Here is a 16,559-nt window from a genome sequence, read left to right as displayed (position 1 = left end):
TAATCTGAATACAGCATTCATGCCATAAAACACACACCCCTGAAATGCAGGAGACACTAATAATCTGAGAAGTGTCAAATATAAAGACACATGCATGGCAAAAGAAACACATTTTTAAACCCACCTGTCAGAGCAGGCAAACTTCCCCAAGTCGGGAAGAGGGCAGGTGTGCAGACCAGCTCACCTGATAGTAGCTTTTGATGTGTCTGATCAAAATGTTCAGGTTCTGTATACGAAGGTTGACATCGGTGTTGACATTCTTGATCGTCCGCTGATATGTGGGACTTGGATCACTGGAAAATGAAACCAAAATATTTTCAACGTACAGAAACGCTTTTGCGTAAGTGGTTACAACGCTGCAAAAAGACATTTATTCACACTCAGTACCCGCTATCAATAAAACAGGAAATTGTAGGCAAAGCCACCTTCCATCCATTTTTATAAATTCTAATCCAGTTACAATCATGATGATGCTAGGCCTATTCCAATAAGCACAGCGTATAAGACAGAGTACAACAAGTAATGAGACATTATAGATATAGAAATATATACATAGAAATACACCCAGAGTTTGGACCATATTCAAACCCATGACCTTAGAGGTCTGAGACAACACCATACGTTGTTCTTCTGTTTTTACCAGATGTGCTAACGTTTCTCCTCAGAAACCTAATTACATCTTGGCACCTTCACAAGTCAAAAAACGACAAGGTGATGCGGAGACCTGCCTTCCCTTTCTGATTCACAGCAAGACGACTTACTCCCTTTGTGAGAAAACAGCACGCAAGACGTTCAAAAATCAATCGTGCGACAAAATTTTGGTACAGCAAGACGGCAGCATGTAATGAAACACTAAGTAGGCTATTTGCTGCGTATGGTTCAAACAGATTAATTGAACTGGTAAAAGTCACAAGAAGGGAGGGAAAACATTTGTTTCTCCTGAACTCAAACATTTATATCCTGCAGATAAAAACATGCATAGATAGGGAAGTGTTTACAGTGGATTTTCTGTGGGGGAGATTACGGGGTTTGGACTAAAATGGACGGTCCCTCCTCATTTACATTAGTTTTGTGGTGACTGCATGCAAATCCTGCCAGTTTGGCTCAGCCTTCTGTGTGCTGGTGAAAAAGCCCTTAGTTACCACACAGCTCAGGGGCCAAACCTTCTCTCTGCATGCTTAACATCTTTAGAAATTCTCCATCCACCAGCGGACCGTATTGCCCTCAGTTTCATCTTCTGTTTCTCCCTGTTCTTTTTCTCAGGTTGGGACTAAAAGCACCATGGACTCCCATACAGAGGGGATTAAGTAGGTAATGAATCGAGAGGGTTGGAAATACCCTAACTCTACTCATGTGGACAGACAGTGGACTGAGAACGTACAGACAGTGGGCAGCCTCACCAATGGGGGAAAACAGAACATCCTCACACATCTATCACCAAAAGCCTCGAGTTCCACACAGAAAGCCTCCTCAGTCCTAACTGCCTAAGAAACATACCCACAGGGACACGTTTCCAGTCAGGCCTCAATGCTGCTGCAGCTGGTGTAACTGATGCATCACAGTCGCAGGAATTACAGCATCCGAAAGCATGTAAAAAACACACAAGAACAAGCTAACGGGGCTGCAACCTGCAGCCCTCAAGGCCTGAAAAGCTTATCCAGAGCTTACATTCATTATTTTCAGGAGGGCGCCTTCTTCCCGCTTCCAACTCACACTACCTTTGTTTGGTAAAGGTGGCCGCGGAGCTTGTTAAAGGGAGAAAGGAGGCTAGCGATTGTTCGGAAGCAGCCAAGGGAAAATGGGCTAGAGGATAACGCTGAAAAAGCAGCGGTGTGGGGGGTGAGTGGTGCAGGCTATTAGCACAGCTGGAAGGAGCACGGAGAGCGATGGAGGGAGAGAAAAGAGTGAGGGAGAGAAAAGAGTGAGGGACTAGGGTCTGAACCAACAATGCAGAATAAGGATGTGGAACACAAAACTGCACCCCACTGAGAGGAAAGACCATCATTTTAATTCAGCTGGAGTCTCTTGAAACCATCACTCACGGATGTGTGTTAAGCTATGACAGCTGTGTAGAAAACGGTGACATGGCTAATAGTTTGTAAGTACAGGTGGGCTTAAGTTCATCACCAGTAAACTGAAAACAATGTCTGTCCAATAGAGTAGTTCATGGCACATACCAATTCCTGAGGCATGATTTATTGTTTTTATCATGTTGTATAAAAATACAAATCTCCCATCATGTCATAACTAGTACACACATGCATCACGCCCAGTATGTATTTTTTTTTCCGCCTTGGATACATGCGGATGTAAACTTCCTAATTCCTGGTTAATTTCTCTCCATCCTTTTTCCAAAAACTTCTTATCCTAATAGCTCTGGGAATCACGTAATGTGAGGTAAAGGATACTTTGCATTTCATTCCATGGCTTCACATTAAAGTCACCAGTCTATCTGAACTGGATCTTGGGCTGCAGGAGTGTCAGTGTCACAAGTAATTTGGCAGCAAATAAATAGGATACAGAAGAAGATTACTTCGCTTAGATCAAAAGTGACCAATTATTTATAGATCGAAAGCATAAGCTAATAAATATGACAAAAGGAAGGAACAACACTCAGCCAGTTAGCTGTTACCTCCATAACACTCAGCAGCCAGTTAGCTGTTACCTCCATAACACTCAGCAGCCAGTTAGCTGTTACCTCCATAACACTCAGCCAGTTAGCTGTTACCTCCATAACACTCAGCAGCCAGTTAGCTGTTACCTCCATAACACTCAGCAGCCAGTTAGCTGTTACCTCCATAACACTCAGCCAGTTAGGTGTTACCTCCATAACACTCAGCAGCCAGTTAGGTGTTACCTCCATAACACTCAGCAGCCAGTTAGGTGTTACCTCCATCACACTCAGCAGCCAGTTAGGTGTTACCTCCATAACACTCAGCAGCCAGTTAGCTGTTACCTCCATAACACTCAGCAGCCAGTTAGCTGTTACCTCCATAACACTCAGCAGCCAGTTAGCTGTTACCTCCATAACACTCAGCAGCCAGTTAGCTGTTACCTCCATAACACTCAGCAGCCAGTTAGGTGTTACCTCCATAACACTCAGCAGCCAGTTAGCTGTTACCTCCATAACACTCAGCCAGTTAGGTGTTACCTCCATAACACTCAGCCAGTTAGCTGTTACCTCCATAACACTCAGCCAGTTAGGTGTTACCTCCATAACACTCAGCCAGTTAGCTGTTACCTCCATAACACTCAGCAGCCAGTTAGGTGTTACCTCCATCACACTCAGCCAGTTAGGTGTTACCTCCATCACACTCAGCAGCCAGTTAGCTGTTACCTCCATAACACTCAGCAGCCAGTTAGCTGTTACCTCCATAACACTCAGCAGCCAGTTAGGTGTTACCTCCATAACACTCAGCAGCCAGTTAGCTGTTACCTCCATAACACTCAGCAGCCAGTTAGCTGTTACCTCCATAACACTCAGCAGCCAGTTAGCTGTTACCTCCATAACACTCAGCAGCCAGTTAGGTGTTACCTCCATAACACTCAGCAGCCAGTTAGGTGTTACCTCCATAACACTCAGCAGCCAGTTAGGTGTTACCTCCATAACACTCAGCAGCCAGTTAGGTGTTACCTCCATAACACTCAGCAGCCAGTTAGCTGTTACCTCCATAACACTCAGCAGCCAGTTAGCTGTTACCTCCATAACACTCAGCCAGTTAGGTGTTACCTCCATAACACTCAGCAGCCAGTTAGGTGTTACCTCCATAACACTCAGCAGCCAGTTAGGTGTTACCTCCATAACACTCAGCAGCCAGTTAGCTGTTACCTCCATAACACTCAGCAGCCAGTTAGGTGTTACCTCCATAACACTCAGCAGCCAGTTAGCTGTTACCTCCATAACACTCAGCCAGTTAGGTGTTACCTCCATAACACTCAGCCAGTTAGCTGTTACCTCCATAACACTCAGCCAGTTAGGTGTTACCTCCATAACACTCAGCCAGTTAGCTGTTACCTCCATAACACTCAGCAGCCAGTTAGGTGTTACCTCCATCACACTCAGCCAGTTAGGTGTTACCTCCATCACACTCAGCAGCCAGTTAGCTGTTACCTCCATAACACTCAGCAGCCAGTTAGCTGTTACCTCCATAACACTCAGCAGCCAGTTAGGTGTTACCTCCATAACACTCAGCAGCCAGTTAGCTGTTACCTCCATAACACTCAGCAGCCAGTTAGCTGTTACCTCCATAACACTCAGCAGCCAGTTAGCTGTTACCTCCATAACACTCAGCAGCCAGTTAGGTGTTACCTCCATAACACTCAGCAGCCAGTTAGGTGTTACCTCCATAACACTCAGCAGCCAGTTAGGTGTTACCTCCATAACACTCAGCAGCCAGTTAGGTGTTACCTCCATAACACTCAGCAGCCAGTTAGGTGTTACCTCCATAACACTCAGCAGCCAGTTAGGTGTTACCTCCATAACACTCAGCAGCCAGTTAGCTGTTACCTCCATAACACTCAGCAGCCAGTTAGGTGTTACCTCCATAACACTCAGCAGCCAGTTAGCTGTTACCTCCATAACACTCAGCAGCCAGTTAGCTGTTACCTCCATAACACTCAGCAGCCAGTTAGCTGTTACCTCCATAACACTCAGCAGCCAGTTAGGTGTTACCTCCATAACACTCAGCAGCCAGTTAGCTGTTACCTCCATAACACTCAGCAGCCAGTTAGCTGTTACCTCCATAACACTCAGCAGCCAGTTAGGTGTTACCTCCATAACACTCAGCAGCCAGTTAGGTGTTACCTCCATAACACTCAGCAGCCAGTTAGGTGTTACCTCCATAACACTCAGCAGCCAGTTAGCTGTTACCTCCATAACACTCAGCAGCCAGTTAGCTGTTACCTCCATAACACTCAGCAGCCAGTTAGGTGTTACCTCCATAACACTCAGCAGCCAGTTAGCTGTTACCTCCATAACACTCAGCAGCCAGTTAGCTGTTACCTCCATAACACTCAGCAGCCAGTTAGCTGTTACCTCCATAACACTCAGCAGCCAGTTAGCTGTTACCTCCATAACACTCAGCAGCCAGTTAGCTGTTACCTCCATAACACTCAGCAGCCAGTTAGCTGTTACCTCCATAACACTCAGCAGCCAGTTAGCTGTTACCTCCATAACACTCAGCAGCCAGTTAGGTGTTACCTCCATAACACTCAGCAGCCAGTTAGCTGTTACCTCCATAACACTCAGCAGCCAGTTAGCTGTTACCTCCATAACACTCAGCAGCCAGTTAGCTGTTACCTCCATAACACTCAGCAGCCAGTTAGCTGTTACCTCCATAACACTCAGCAGCCAGTTAGCTGTTACCTCCATAACACTCAGCAGCCAGTTAGCTGTTACCTCCATAACACTCAGCAGCCAGTTAGCTGTTACCTCCATAACACTCAGCCAGTTAGCTGTTACCTCCATCACACTCAGCAGCCAGTTAGCTGTTACCTCCATAACACTCAGCAGCCAGTTAGCTGTTACCTCCATAACACTCAGCAGCCAGTTAGCTGTTACCTCCATAACACTCAGCAGCCAGTTAGCTGTTACCTCCATAACACTCAGCAGCCAGTTAGCTGTTACCTCCATAACACTCAGCAGCCAGTTAGCTGTTACCTCCATCACACTCAGCAGCCAGTTAGCTGTTACCTCCATAACACTCAGCAGCCAGTTAGGTGTTACCTCCATAACACTCAGCAGCCAGTTAGCTGTTACCTCCATCACACTCAGCCAGTTAGGTGTTACCTCCATTACACTCAGCAGCCAGTTAGGTGTTACCTCCATAACACTCAGCAGCCAGTTAGCTGTTACCTCCATAACACTCAGCAGCCAGTTAGGTGTTACCTCCATAACACTCAGCAGCCAGTTAGCTGTTACCTCCATAACACTCAGCAGCCAGTTAGCTGTTACCTCCATAACACTCAGCAGCCAGTTAGGTGTTACCTCCATAACACTCAGCAGCCAGTTAGCTGTTACCTCCATCACACTCAGCCAGTTAGGTGTTACCTCCATTACACTCAGCAGCCAGTTAGGTGTTACCTCCATAACACTCAGCAGCCAGTTAGCTGTTACCTCCATAACACTCAGCAGCCAGTTAGGTGTTACCTCCATAACACTCAGCAGCCAGTTAGCTGTTACCTCCATCACACTCAGCCAGTTAGGTGTTACCTCCATAACACTCAGCAGCCAGTTAGCTGTTACCTCCATCACACTCAGCCAGTTAGGTGTTACCTCCATAACACTCAGCAGCCAGTTAGCTGTTACCTCCATCACACTCAGCCAGTTAGGTGTTACCTCCATAACACTCAGCAGCCAGTTAGCTGTTACCTCCATAACACTCAGCAGCCAGTTAGCTGTTACCTCCATAACACTCAGCAGCCAGTTAGCTGTTACCTCCATAACACTCAGCCAGTTAGGTGTTACCTCCATAACACTCAGCAGCCAGTTAGGTGTTACCTCCATAACACTCAGCAGCCAGTTAGGTGTTACCTCCATAACACTCAGCAGCCAGTTAGCTGTTACCTCCATCACACTCAGCCAGTTAGGTGTTACCTCCATAACACTCAGCAGCCAGTTAGCTGTTACCTCCATCACACTCAGCCAGTTAGGTGTTACCTCCATAACACTCAGCAGCCAGTTAGCTGTTACCTCCATAACACTCAGCAGCCAGTTAGGTGTTACCTCCATAACACTCAGCAGCCAGTTAGCTGTTACCTCCATAACACTCAGCAGCCAGTTAGGTGTTACCTCCATAACACTCAGCAGCCAGTTAGGTGTTACCTCCATAACACTCAGCAGCCAGTTAGCTGTTACCTCCATCACACTCAGCCAGTTAGGTGTTACCTCCATAACACTCAGCAGCCAGTTAGCTGTTACCTCCATCACACTCAGCCAGTTAGGTGTTACCTCCATAACACTCAGCAGCCAGTTAGCTGTTACCTCCATCACACTCAGCCAGTTAGGTGTTACCTCCATAACACTCAGCAGCCAGTTAGCTGTTACCTCCATAACACTCAGCAGCCAGTTAGCTGTTACCTCCATAACACTCAGCCAGTTAGGTGTTACCTCCATCACACTCAGCCAGTTAGGTGTTACCTCCATCACACTCAGCAGCCAGTTAGGTGTTACCTCCATAACACTCAGCAGCCAGTTAGCTGTTACCTCCATAACACTCAGCCAGTTAGGTGTTACCTCCATCACACTCAGCCAGTTAGGTGTTACCTCCATCACACTCAGCAGCCAGTTAGGTGTTACCTCCATAACACTCAGCAGCCAGTTAGCTGTTACCTCCATAACACTCAGCCAGTTAGGTGTTACCTCCATAACACTCAGCAGCCAGTTAGGTGTTACCTCCATAACACTCAGCCAGTTAGGTGTTACCTCCATAACACTCAGCCAGTTAGGTGTCACCTCCATCACACTCAGCAGCCAGTTAGCTGTTACCTCCATAACACTCAGCCAGTTAGGTGTTACCTCCATAACACTCAGCAGCCAGTTAGCTGTTACCTCCATAACACTCAGCAGCCAGTTAGCTGTTACCTCCATAACACTCAGCCAGTTAGGTGTCACCTCCATCACACTCAGCAGCCAGTTAGCTGTTACCTCCATAACACTCAGCAGCCAGTTAGGTGTTACCTCCATAACACTCAGCAGCCAGTTAGGTGTTACCTCCATAACACTCAGCAGCCAGTTAGGTGTTACCTCCATAACACTCAGCAGCCAGTTAGGTGTTACCTCCATAACACTCAGCAGCCAGTTAGGTGTTACCTCCATAACACTCAGCAGCCAGTTAGGTGTTACCTCCATAACACTCAGCAGCCAGTTAGGTGTTACCTCCATAACACTCAGCAGCCAGTTAGGTGTTACCTCCATAACACTCAGCAGCCAGTTAGCTGTTACCTCCATAACACTCAGCAGCCAGTTAGGTGTTACCTCCATAACACTCAGCAGCCAGTTAGGTGTTACCTCCATAACACTCAGCAGCCAGTTAGCTGTTACCTCCATAACACTCAGCAGCCAGTTAGCTGTTACCTCCATAACACTCAGCAGCCAGTTAGGTGTTACCTCCATAACACTCAGCAGCCAGTTAGCTGTTACCTCCATAACACTCAGCAGCCAGTTAGGTGTTACCTCCATAACACTCAGCAGCCAGTTAGGTGTTACCTCCATAACACTCAGCAGCCAGTTAGCTGTTACCTCCATAACACTCAGCAGCCAGTTAGCTGTTACCTCCATAACACTCAGCAGCCAGTTAGGTGTTACCTCCATAACACTCAGCAGCCAGTTAGGTGTTACCTCCATAACACTCAGCAGCCAGTTAGGTGTTACCTCCATAACACTCAGCAGCCAGTTAGCTGTTACCTCCATAACACTCAGCAGCCAGTTAGGTGTTACCTCCATAACACTCAGCAGCCAGTTAGCTGTTACCTCCATAACACTCAGCCAGTTAGGTGTTACCTCCATAACACTCAGCAGCCAGTTAGCTGTTACCTCCATAACACTCAGCCAGTTAGGTGTTACCTCCATCACACTCAGCCAGTTAGGTGTTACCTCCATCACACTCAGCAGCCAGTTAGGTGTTACCTCCATAACACTCAGCAGCCAGTTAGCTGTTACCTCCATAACACTCAGCCAGTTAGGTGTTACCTCCATAACACTCAGCAGCCAGTTAGGTGTTACCTCCATAACACTCAGCCAGTTAGGTGTTACCTCCATAACACTCAGCCAGTTAGGTGTCACCTCCATCACACTCAGCCAGTTAGGTGTTACCTCCATCACACTCAGCAGCCAGTTAGCTGTTACCTCCATAACACTCAGCCAGTTAGGTGTTACCTCCATAACACTCAGCAGCCAGTTAGCTGTTACCTCCATAACACTCAGCAGCCAGTTAGCTGTTACCTCCATAACACTCAGCCAGTTAGGTGTTACCTCCATCACACTCAGCAGCCAGTTAGCTGTTACCTCCATAACACTCAGCAGCCAGTTAGGTGTTACCTCCATAACACTCAGCAGCCAGTTAGGTGTTACCTCCATAACACTCAGCAGCCAGTTAGGTGTTACCTCCTCCTTAACAAAAACAGCCTCATCCTCCAAAATGTGAATCATGTAGGTGTAACTGAATACATGCAGCATGCAGACGGGGTCAAGAGATTCAGTTACAGTTTGGCTAAGCATTAAAACAGCTAAGACGCCTGATCTAGGCAATTTTGAATGTTGTCGGATTGTCAGCAGCAGACACGATGGTACCAGCATCTCAGACAGTGGCTAGAGTTAACAGAGAATGGTGTGACGAGACAAAAAAATCCATTTAACGGCATTTTTGTGGGCAAAAACACCTTGTTAACGAGAGAGGTCAGAAGACTCGTTAAAGCTAATGGGAAGGCCACAAGTGCTAAAACAACAGCTCATTAAAACAGTAACAGGGCATCTCTGAACACACAACATGTCAACCCTGGGAAGGTCAAATTCTGTGTATTCGGCGGAATTCTCTTTCAGGTGATTCTAGCATCAGTAGCATTGATTCAATCAGTCTGATTTATTTTGATCTCTTAAGTCTAATACATAAGCCAAAATTCAATAGAGAATCTATACGTACTGACATGTTGATTCCCAATATAGAATGTAGGAGATTGTTAAACTTACATTTAAATCTCTGCAGACCATAATGAGACAGAACAAAAAAATATCACTATGTTGGAAAACTTCTGTAACTGAGACACGAGGATTAATTTTTATTTTTTTTTTAAGAAGCAGAGTGCTAAGGATACTTTATATATAGAATAAATAATACATACATACATACACTCACCTAAAGGATTATTAGGAACACCTGTTCAATTTCTCATTAATGCAATTATCTAATCAACCAATCACATGGCAGTTGCTTCAATGCATTTAGGGGTGTGGTCCTGGTCAAGACAATCTCCTGAACTCCAAACTGAATATCAGAATGGGAAAGAAAGGTGATTTAAGCAATTTTGAGCGTGGCATGGTTGTTGGTGCCAGACGGGCCGGTCTGAGTATTTCACAATCTGCTCAGTTACTGGGATTTTCACGCACAACCATTTCTAGGGTTTACAAAGAATGGTGTGCAAAGGGAAAAACATCCAGTATGCGGCAGTCCTGTGGGCGAAAATGCCTTGTTGATGCTAGAGGTCAGAGGAGAATGGGCCGACTGATTCAAGCTGATAGAAGAGCAACTTTGACTGAAATAACCACTCGTTACAACCGAGGTATGCAGCAAAGCATTTGTGAAGCCACAACATGCACAACCTTGAGGCGGATGGGCTACAACAGCAGAAGACCCCACCGGGTACCACTCATCTCCACTACAAATAGGAAAAAGAGGCTACAATTTGCACGAGCTCACCAAAATTGGACAGTTGAAGACTGGAAAAATGTTGCCTGGTCTGATGAGTCTCGATTTCTGTTGAGACATTCAAATGGTAGAGTCAGAATTTGGCGTAAACAGAATGAGAACATGGATCCATCATGCCTTGTTACCACTGTGCAGGCTGGTGGTGGTGGTGTAATGGTGTGGGGGATGTTTTCTTGGCACACTTTAGGCCCCTTAGTGCCAATTGGGCATCGTTTAAATGCCATGGCCTACCTGAGCATTGTTTCTGACCATGTCCATCCCTTTATGACCACCATGTACCCATCCTCTGATGGCTACTTCCAGCAGGATAATGCACCATGTCACAAAGCTCGAATCATTTCAAATTGGTTTCTTGAACATGACAATGAGTTCACTGTACTACAATGGCCCCCACAGGCACCAGATCTCAACCCAATAGAGCATCTTTGGGATGTGGTGGAACGGGAGCTTTGTGCCCTGGATGTGCATCCCACAAATCTCCATCAACTGCAAGATGCTATCCTATCAATATGGCCTAACATTTCTAAAGAATGCTTTCAGCACCTTGTTAAATCAATGCCACGTAGAATTAAGGCAGTTCTGAAGGCGAAAGGGGGTCAAACACCGTATTAGTATGGTGTTCCTAATAATCCTTTAGGTGAGTGTATATATTCTGCAGTCAACTATTCTTTTAGGACAGGGATGGCCAGTCTTTTCCAGAAAGGGCCGCTGTGTATACGGGTTTTTGCTGCAACTCCCTAATTAGATCACTAATTAGAGGACTGATTGGCTGAAGAGTCCTCAATCCTGGGTTTGAGTAGCCGAAGTAAAGGTTATCCCAAAAAGCTGCATCCACAGCGGCCCTTTGCGGGTAAGACTGCCCACCCCTGTTTTAGGCTGAAGTGATTCCAGCAGTTAAGCACAGAATGCATGTGTAGATCTATTATTGGCAACAGTGCCTACTGAATAATACATAATTTTTATTTATTTTTTTAATGAAAGTCAAGACAAGAAAATATAGCTTTGATATCTTATTATTGCCATTTGAAGACTTATTTAATTTTACAATGGAGCCATCATTTTATGTTATTATATTAATCCCTAAAATGAAGCTGGTATCATATTGACAGTGACTTGAGTAGGTAAGCATTTCATTTCATACAGTATTCATTCATTTTTATGGTTTGACTGCTGGGAAAAATTATTCCATTTAAGTAATTTATTTAAGATGCCTGAATTTTAGGATGCCAGAATCAAAAGAAGTGAATATAAAAACAGTTAATTCAAAGTATTTTTTCCAGTTTATTCATCAGTAAAACAGTGAGTGAACAAATGTAAAAGATAATCCTGACTGTCATGTGACTCCAATTTTGGCTTGTCTGTCAAAAAATTATATATAGTTAATAGTTGGTATTGGTGAAACTATATTACATGAACAGAGTTAATCTAGATTGATACTGACAAATTATTTAAAATATTTGAATACAATGTGAACCAAATAACAGAACAGAATATAGGTACTTTATTCAACCTCAAGGGTAAAAGGGTAGTTTTTCTATAACCCCTCTCACTCTTTGTGAGAGACATAGATAGACACGGGTGAGAGAGGGTTTTATAGAGCAGGGTCAGCCAACATCCTGGAATTGTCAAGGTTAACGGTCTTGCTCAAGAACTCCACAGTGATATGGCTACTGTCTTAGACAAGGGATTCAAACCCATGATATTTCAGGCACTTGGCCAAGAGATTCAAACCCATGATCTTTCAGGCACTTGGCCAAGGGATTCAAACCCATGATCGTTCAGGCACTTGGCCAAGGGATTCAAACCCATGATCTTTCAGGCACTTGGCCAAGAGATTCAAACCAGTGATCTTTCAGGCACGTGGCCAAGAGATTCAAACCCATGATCTTTCAGGCACTGAGCACTATCTGATTTACACTTGGCTGACAGACATATTTTCACCCCTAGCTTTGAATTAAGCTACTTGCTCAGTGGTACAGGGAACGTGCATCATGGGCACATGGTCCTCAGGATAAACCACACACTGAATAACCACTAATCTCAGCTACTTCACTCTCACATCAAAAGGAAGTACAAGGCTAAGACATGAGGCGACATGTTTGTGTGTACAGGCAAACATACATGCATCTCTGTGCAAGTGTCTAGACAGTGTGTATTGAGATACACCCTCCCTTCAGCTAAATAACGATAAAACCCAGTGAGGTAGGATTGAGGTCACAAGCATGTAAATAAAAGACACTTCAAATAAGGCTCTGTGGATGTACTCTGGAATAAGATGACACTTTTCCCCTCTTTCTTGTAAAGCATGCCTTGGGTTTGTGAAAGGTGCCATACTGCAGTTAATAAACTCACGAAACTCAAGAAGCCAACAAAATATCAGATACACACGTAACTTCAAGTAAAAAGTATTTTTACTAATAGTAAAAATTACAGAAAATTCACTTCGATCACTAAACACAGTGCAATTCAGTTAGCATAGATTAGTTTCGCAGTTGTATGTAGATATCTAAGGAAAAAAAATCAAAGTCAAATTAAGTAGACAAATGGAGCTTGATTCTCAGTCAATAAAATATTGAGGATGTATCTTACATGTCAGTCATTATCTTGTGCAGAAATGCCCCATCCACCAGGTCCATGAACATCGTGAGCTTATCTTCAGAGCCAGCACCAAGTGCCCCGAAAGTCTTCACCTAAAGACACAAGAGGTGGAGCTTTCATTTACGGCCAACAGCTGCTGCATTCAGGACTGGCCAACCATTTATTTCAGAGAACAACGCTTTCCACTGCATTCCTATGGGTCCATCACTCTCTCTCTCTCTCGCTCTCTCTCTCACTCACATATATACGCACACACACACACACAATCATTTAACATAGCTGTGTGTCAAAACCCACAAGACATGGTGAGGACACGCAAACATGCAGATCAGAGGTGAAATTCGAACCAATGCCCTGGGGTTTGTGAGGCAGGCCACCATACCACCCACATTGCTGTAATTCTTGATTGCTTCACTATCATGATACATTTATAATATCACATGAGTCATCAGCATGAGCATGATATTCATTTTTTTATTATTTAAGAAGCACGATACAATGGCAAGTCCCTTCTCTGGCAAAAAGCTGAGCAAACGTTTCAACAAAGTTTTCCCTTTGTCATATAACAACAACATCTTGCTTCTTACAGCCTACCAGCAAATCATCAATGCTATATATTTATCATCCATGTGTATGATGAGCAATAAAGAAAGAAGACTTTTCCAGCCACAAACAGAGGGAAGTATGGACAGACATGCCCTACTTTAATGGTAGGTACAAACCTTGTACTACTGCACAGTAAAAGAATTAATATATCTGGCTTGACTGTGTCATACAACTTCCTTGAAACAGGTCGTGGGCTAATTGAAACCAGATAAAAGACCCAACCCATATCTTCACTACTGCCAGATATGGCTCCTATATACCAATCAGACATTAACCCAAAGCAAACAGATCCTGTTTGCTCAGACAAGGGGTTAATATTTTTAAAATAACCCTTCCTGTTTCACATTATGGCTGCATGCTACAAAGGGCCATATTTGCCTTGGGTCAGACAATAAGAGAAAACAAAGGAACAGTTATAACGACCTGGTGATTATTGTGGTGGATCGTTATTATACAAATTATTTAAAGACGAAAAGTTAAGTCTGAATACAGCATAATAGCTGCGTATCTGCGATGTGCCTCGATCTCGCTGGGAAATATTCAGAGTTTAATGTCTTCGGGGAGTTAATGTCAGTAGCTGATTTTCAGAAAGGAATGTGATACTGCGGAGTAGGTGGCCGAAAAGACAACAATAAATAATACTTATATTTCAGATATAAAACTACCACCACTACTGTCATCATAAGATAGCAGCTATTTACAGGGCGTTAAAAATAAAATTTCGCTTTTCTCATGTGCCAAGCCAGGCAGTCCATACAGTAAGAACAGCTGATATTACACTGTCGGAATAAGAATAACACTAAGACACGGATTTATTAAATCCTATATATTGTATAGATGCATCCGCAATAATGTTGCCGAAAGTCGAAACTTACCCATGCAACCAGGGGGGAATCCAAGAAGTTTTCCATCAGTTCAGACACCGTAACATCCATTTTTAAAAGCAGGTAGTAGGTATCCAAAGGCTCACGGCGTTTTTATATCCAGAAAATATATCTGCAAATCACGTCCAGTTCCATGCGTTTGGCCCCAAGTAAAAAACGCCTGTCACGATGGGGGGACATCAAGCCCACACTTCGAAATTCCATTTATAAGCGATATAAATTCAGCAGCCACGCTACTACCTTTCGGATCAAAATGACAGCGCTCGGGTTACTTTTCAACAGTTACCTTTGCGATCGACCAGTCAAAGTATTCCATCAAAATGAACTGGACAGTTCATGCTGTACTAATGAACAAAAGTAACCGAAACTACTTATTTGCAAAAGAGTTACCTTGCGCTCGTTTAGTTAACAAGACCGCACACGCTTCTATCCGCCCTGTAATCAATCATACTGTATATCTAGAAAGTAATTTTTTGCACTTTAATACTCCAAGAAAAGTTAAAACAAACTTTACGTTGCAAGTTCATAATATAGATAAAAACATACATTACATCTAAAAAAAAAAAAGAGAGATGGGCAGTTCAATCCAATGCAAGGCATAAAAATAAATGTGTAGGCAATGAAAAGCGTTACTGTTGGAAGTACCTTCCCTAACTCACTATCACAAGGCGCTCAGCATCCAACCTGCGGCCGCACAGGCAGTCCTGCCAACATGACCATCAGCCAATCAAATCGCGGGACAGAAAGTGACGGCGACGGGGGGAGGGGCGATTCCCAAAACCACCAATGCGCGCCTAACAGGACAAGAATCCTGCATTTTAAATGAGGTCGAATAACGTGCGTAAGAAGCACCTGACAAAATTCGGGGTGTTAAACGGCAAAAGCAGCTCAACAGCCCCCTCAGGTGTCCCGCGTTATAGAGGCGAAAGTGGCACCGTTCAGAAAGCGTATACGTGCCAGTAACAGAAAATTCACTTCTTTCAAAATATGCGTTTATTCTGTAATTTTTCTTTACTTAATTATATAGGAGCAGACTAAAATGAATGGTATTATATGCATTTCCTGGGGATAAAATTTAGGATCTGGCAATATGATTCATTGTCCGGTTAATATTCACCGCTACTGCATGCATTTCGTTCAGGCCTCCCCTCCGTGGTACGGCAGGTTTATCTGTTCTCTGAAGCGACTGGATCGCCCTGTTAGGTATGTAGATGCACCAGCGTGGATCCCCAGCGATGCTGAGCTGCACTCTGCTTTACACCCAGCTTTCTGGGAACAGCTCCTCCCTAATTGTGTAGTAACTTAACGGATAGCCTGCTTTAGGCCAACTTCAACTGTTGACATCGTATATTTGGATACGATGGATCTTTCATGAGTCATAGTTTGTTTTACATATTTCATAGCTAAAATGACATAAAATCACAAAGTTTAATGTAACAGGTAATTTTGACGATTTCGTTTCCACGACACGTCCGTCTTGTAGCGGCACAGCATGTGCATTCAGATCTCCTTCAATGGGCCGGATCATATTCAACCTTCACATGTCCAGCATATTAGTAATATTGGAATCTAGGTCGTAAATAGTTCAACTTGCAGTCGAACTATGCTTTGCATAACTGCCATGCTAATATATCAAGCCTACGTCGTAACTCTGTAAGCTGGTTTCTTCAACTAGACAGAATGTCTGACAGCGAATTTATCTGTAGATTATATGAATTTGCTATATAGTACATTGGTGCCAACGATTCATACAAATGAAACTACACAGTAAAGTGTTGTTTGGCAGCATGCACAAAAATTCGACTATTGAGAATTTTTTTGACCTTTTGAAATTACAGTGACATTAGTATTTTATAGTGCTGTTTTATTATAATGGACGTCATCTGACATTTTGTTAATATATAAAATATTCAGTCACAAAATAGTATTGCTACTAGGTGCATTTCTTTTTTAGTTAATCCATTATACCAGAATCACCTCAAGATGTGGGACAAAACAATAAAATTAAACACAATGCACGTACCAGCACAACAGTAAAATTATATTACAT

At 43.8% G+C, this 16,559-nt stretch overlaps 1 protein-coding gene across 2 annotated transcripts in view; it reads right to left on the bottom strand.

The window, feature by feature from the left end:
- Positions 1-16,416, bottom strand: part of ccdc88c (coiled-coil domain containing 88C) — a 65,282-nt gene extending 48,866 nt beyond the window's left edge. For both annotated transcript variants that reach the window (XM_072699052.1, XM_072699053.1), the window contains exons 1-3: positions 14,501-16,416; positions 13,011-13,111; positions 185-293 (exon numbers count right to left, since the gene is read on the bottom strand). In XM_072699052.1, coding sequence (XP_072555153.1) covers positions 185-293; positions 13,011-13,111; positions 14,501-14,560 — 270 coding nt within the window. In that variant the 5' untranslated portion in view covers positions 14,561-16,416. The remainder of the gene's footprint in view (positions 1-184; positions 294-13,010; positions 13,112-14,500) is intronic.
- Between the last annotated feature and the right edge of the window lie 143 nt (positions 16,417-16,559).

Source organism: Paramormyrops kingsleyae, chromosome 14 (genome assembly GCF_048594095.1).
Source record: "Paramormyrops kingsleyae isolate MSU_618 chromosome 14, PKINGS_0.4, whole genome shotgun sequence".
Classification (NCBI taxonomy): domain Eukaryota; kingdom Metazoa; phylum Chordata; class Actinopteri; order Osteoglossiformes; family Mormyridae; genus Paramormyrops; species Paramormyrops kingsleyae.
Note: the sequence above shows the minus strand (reverse complement) of the source record. Positions and strands in the feature narration are given on the sequence as shown.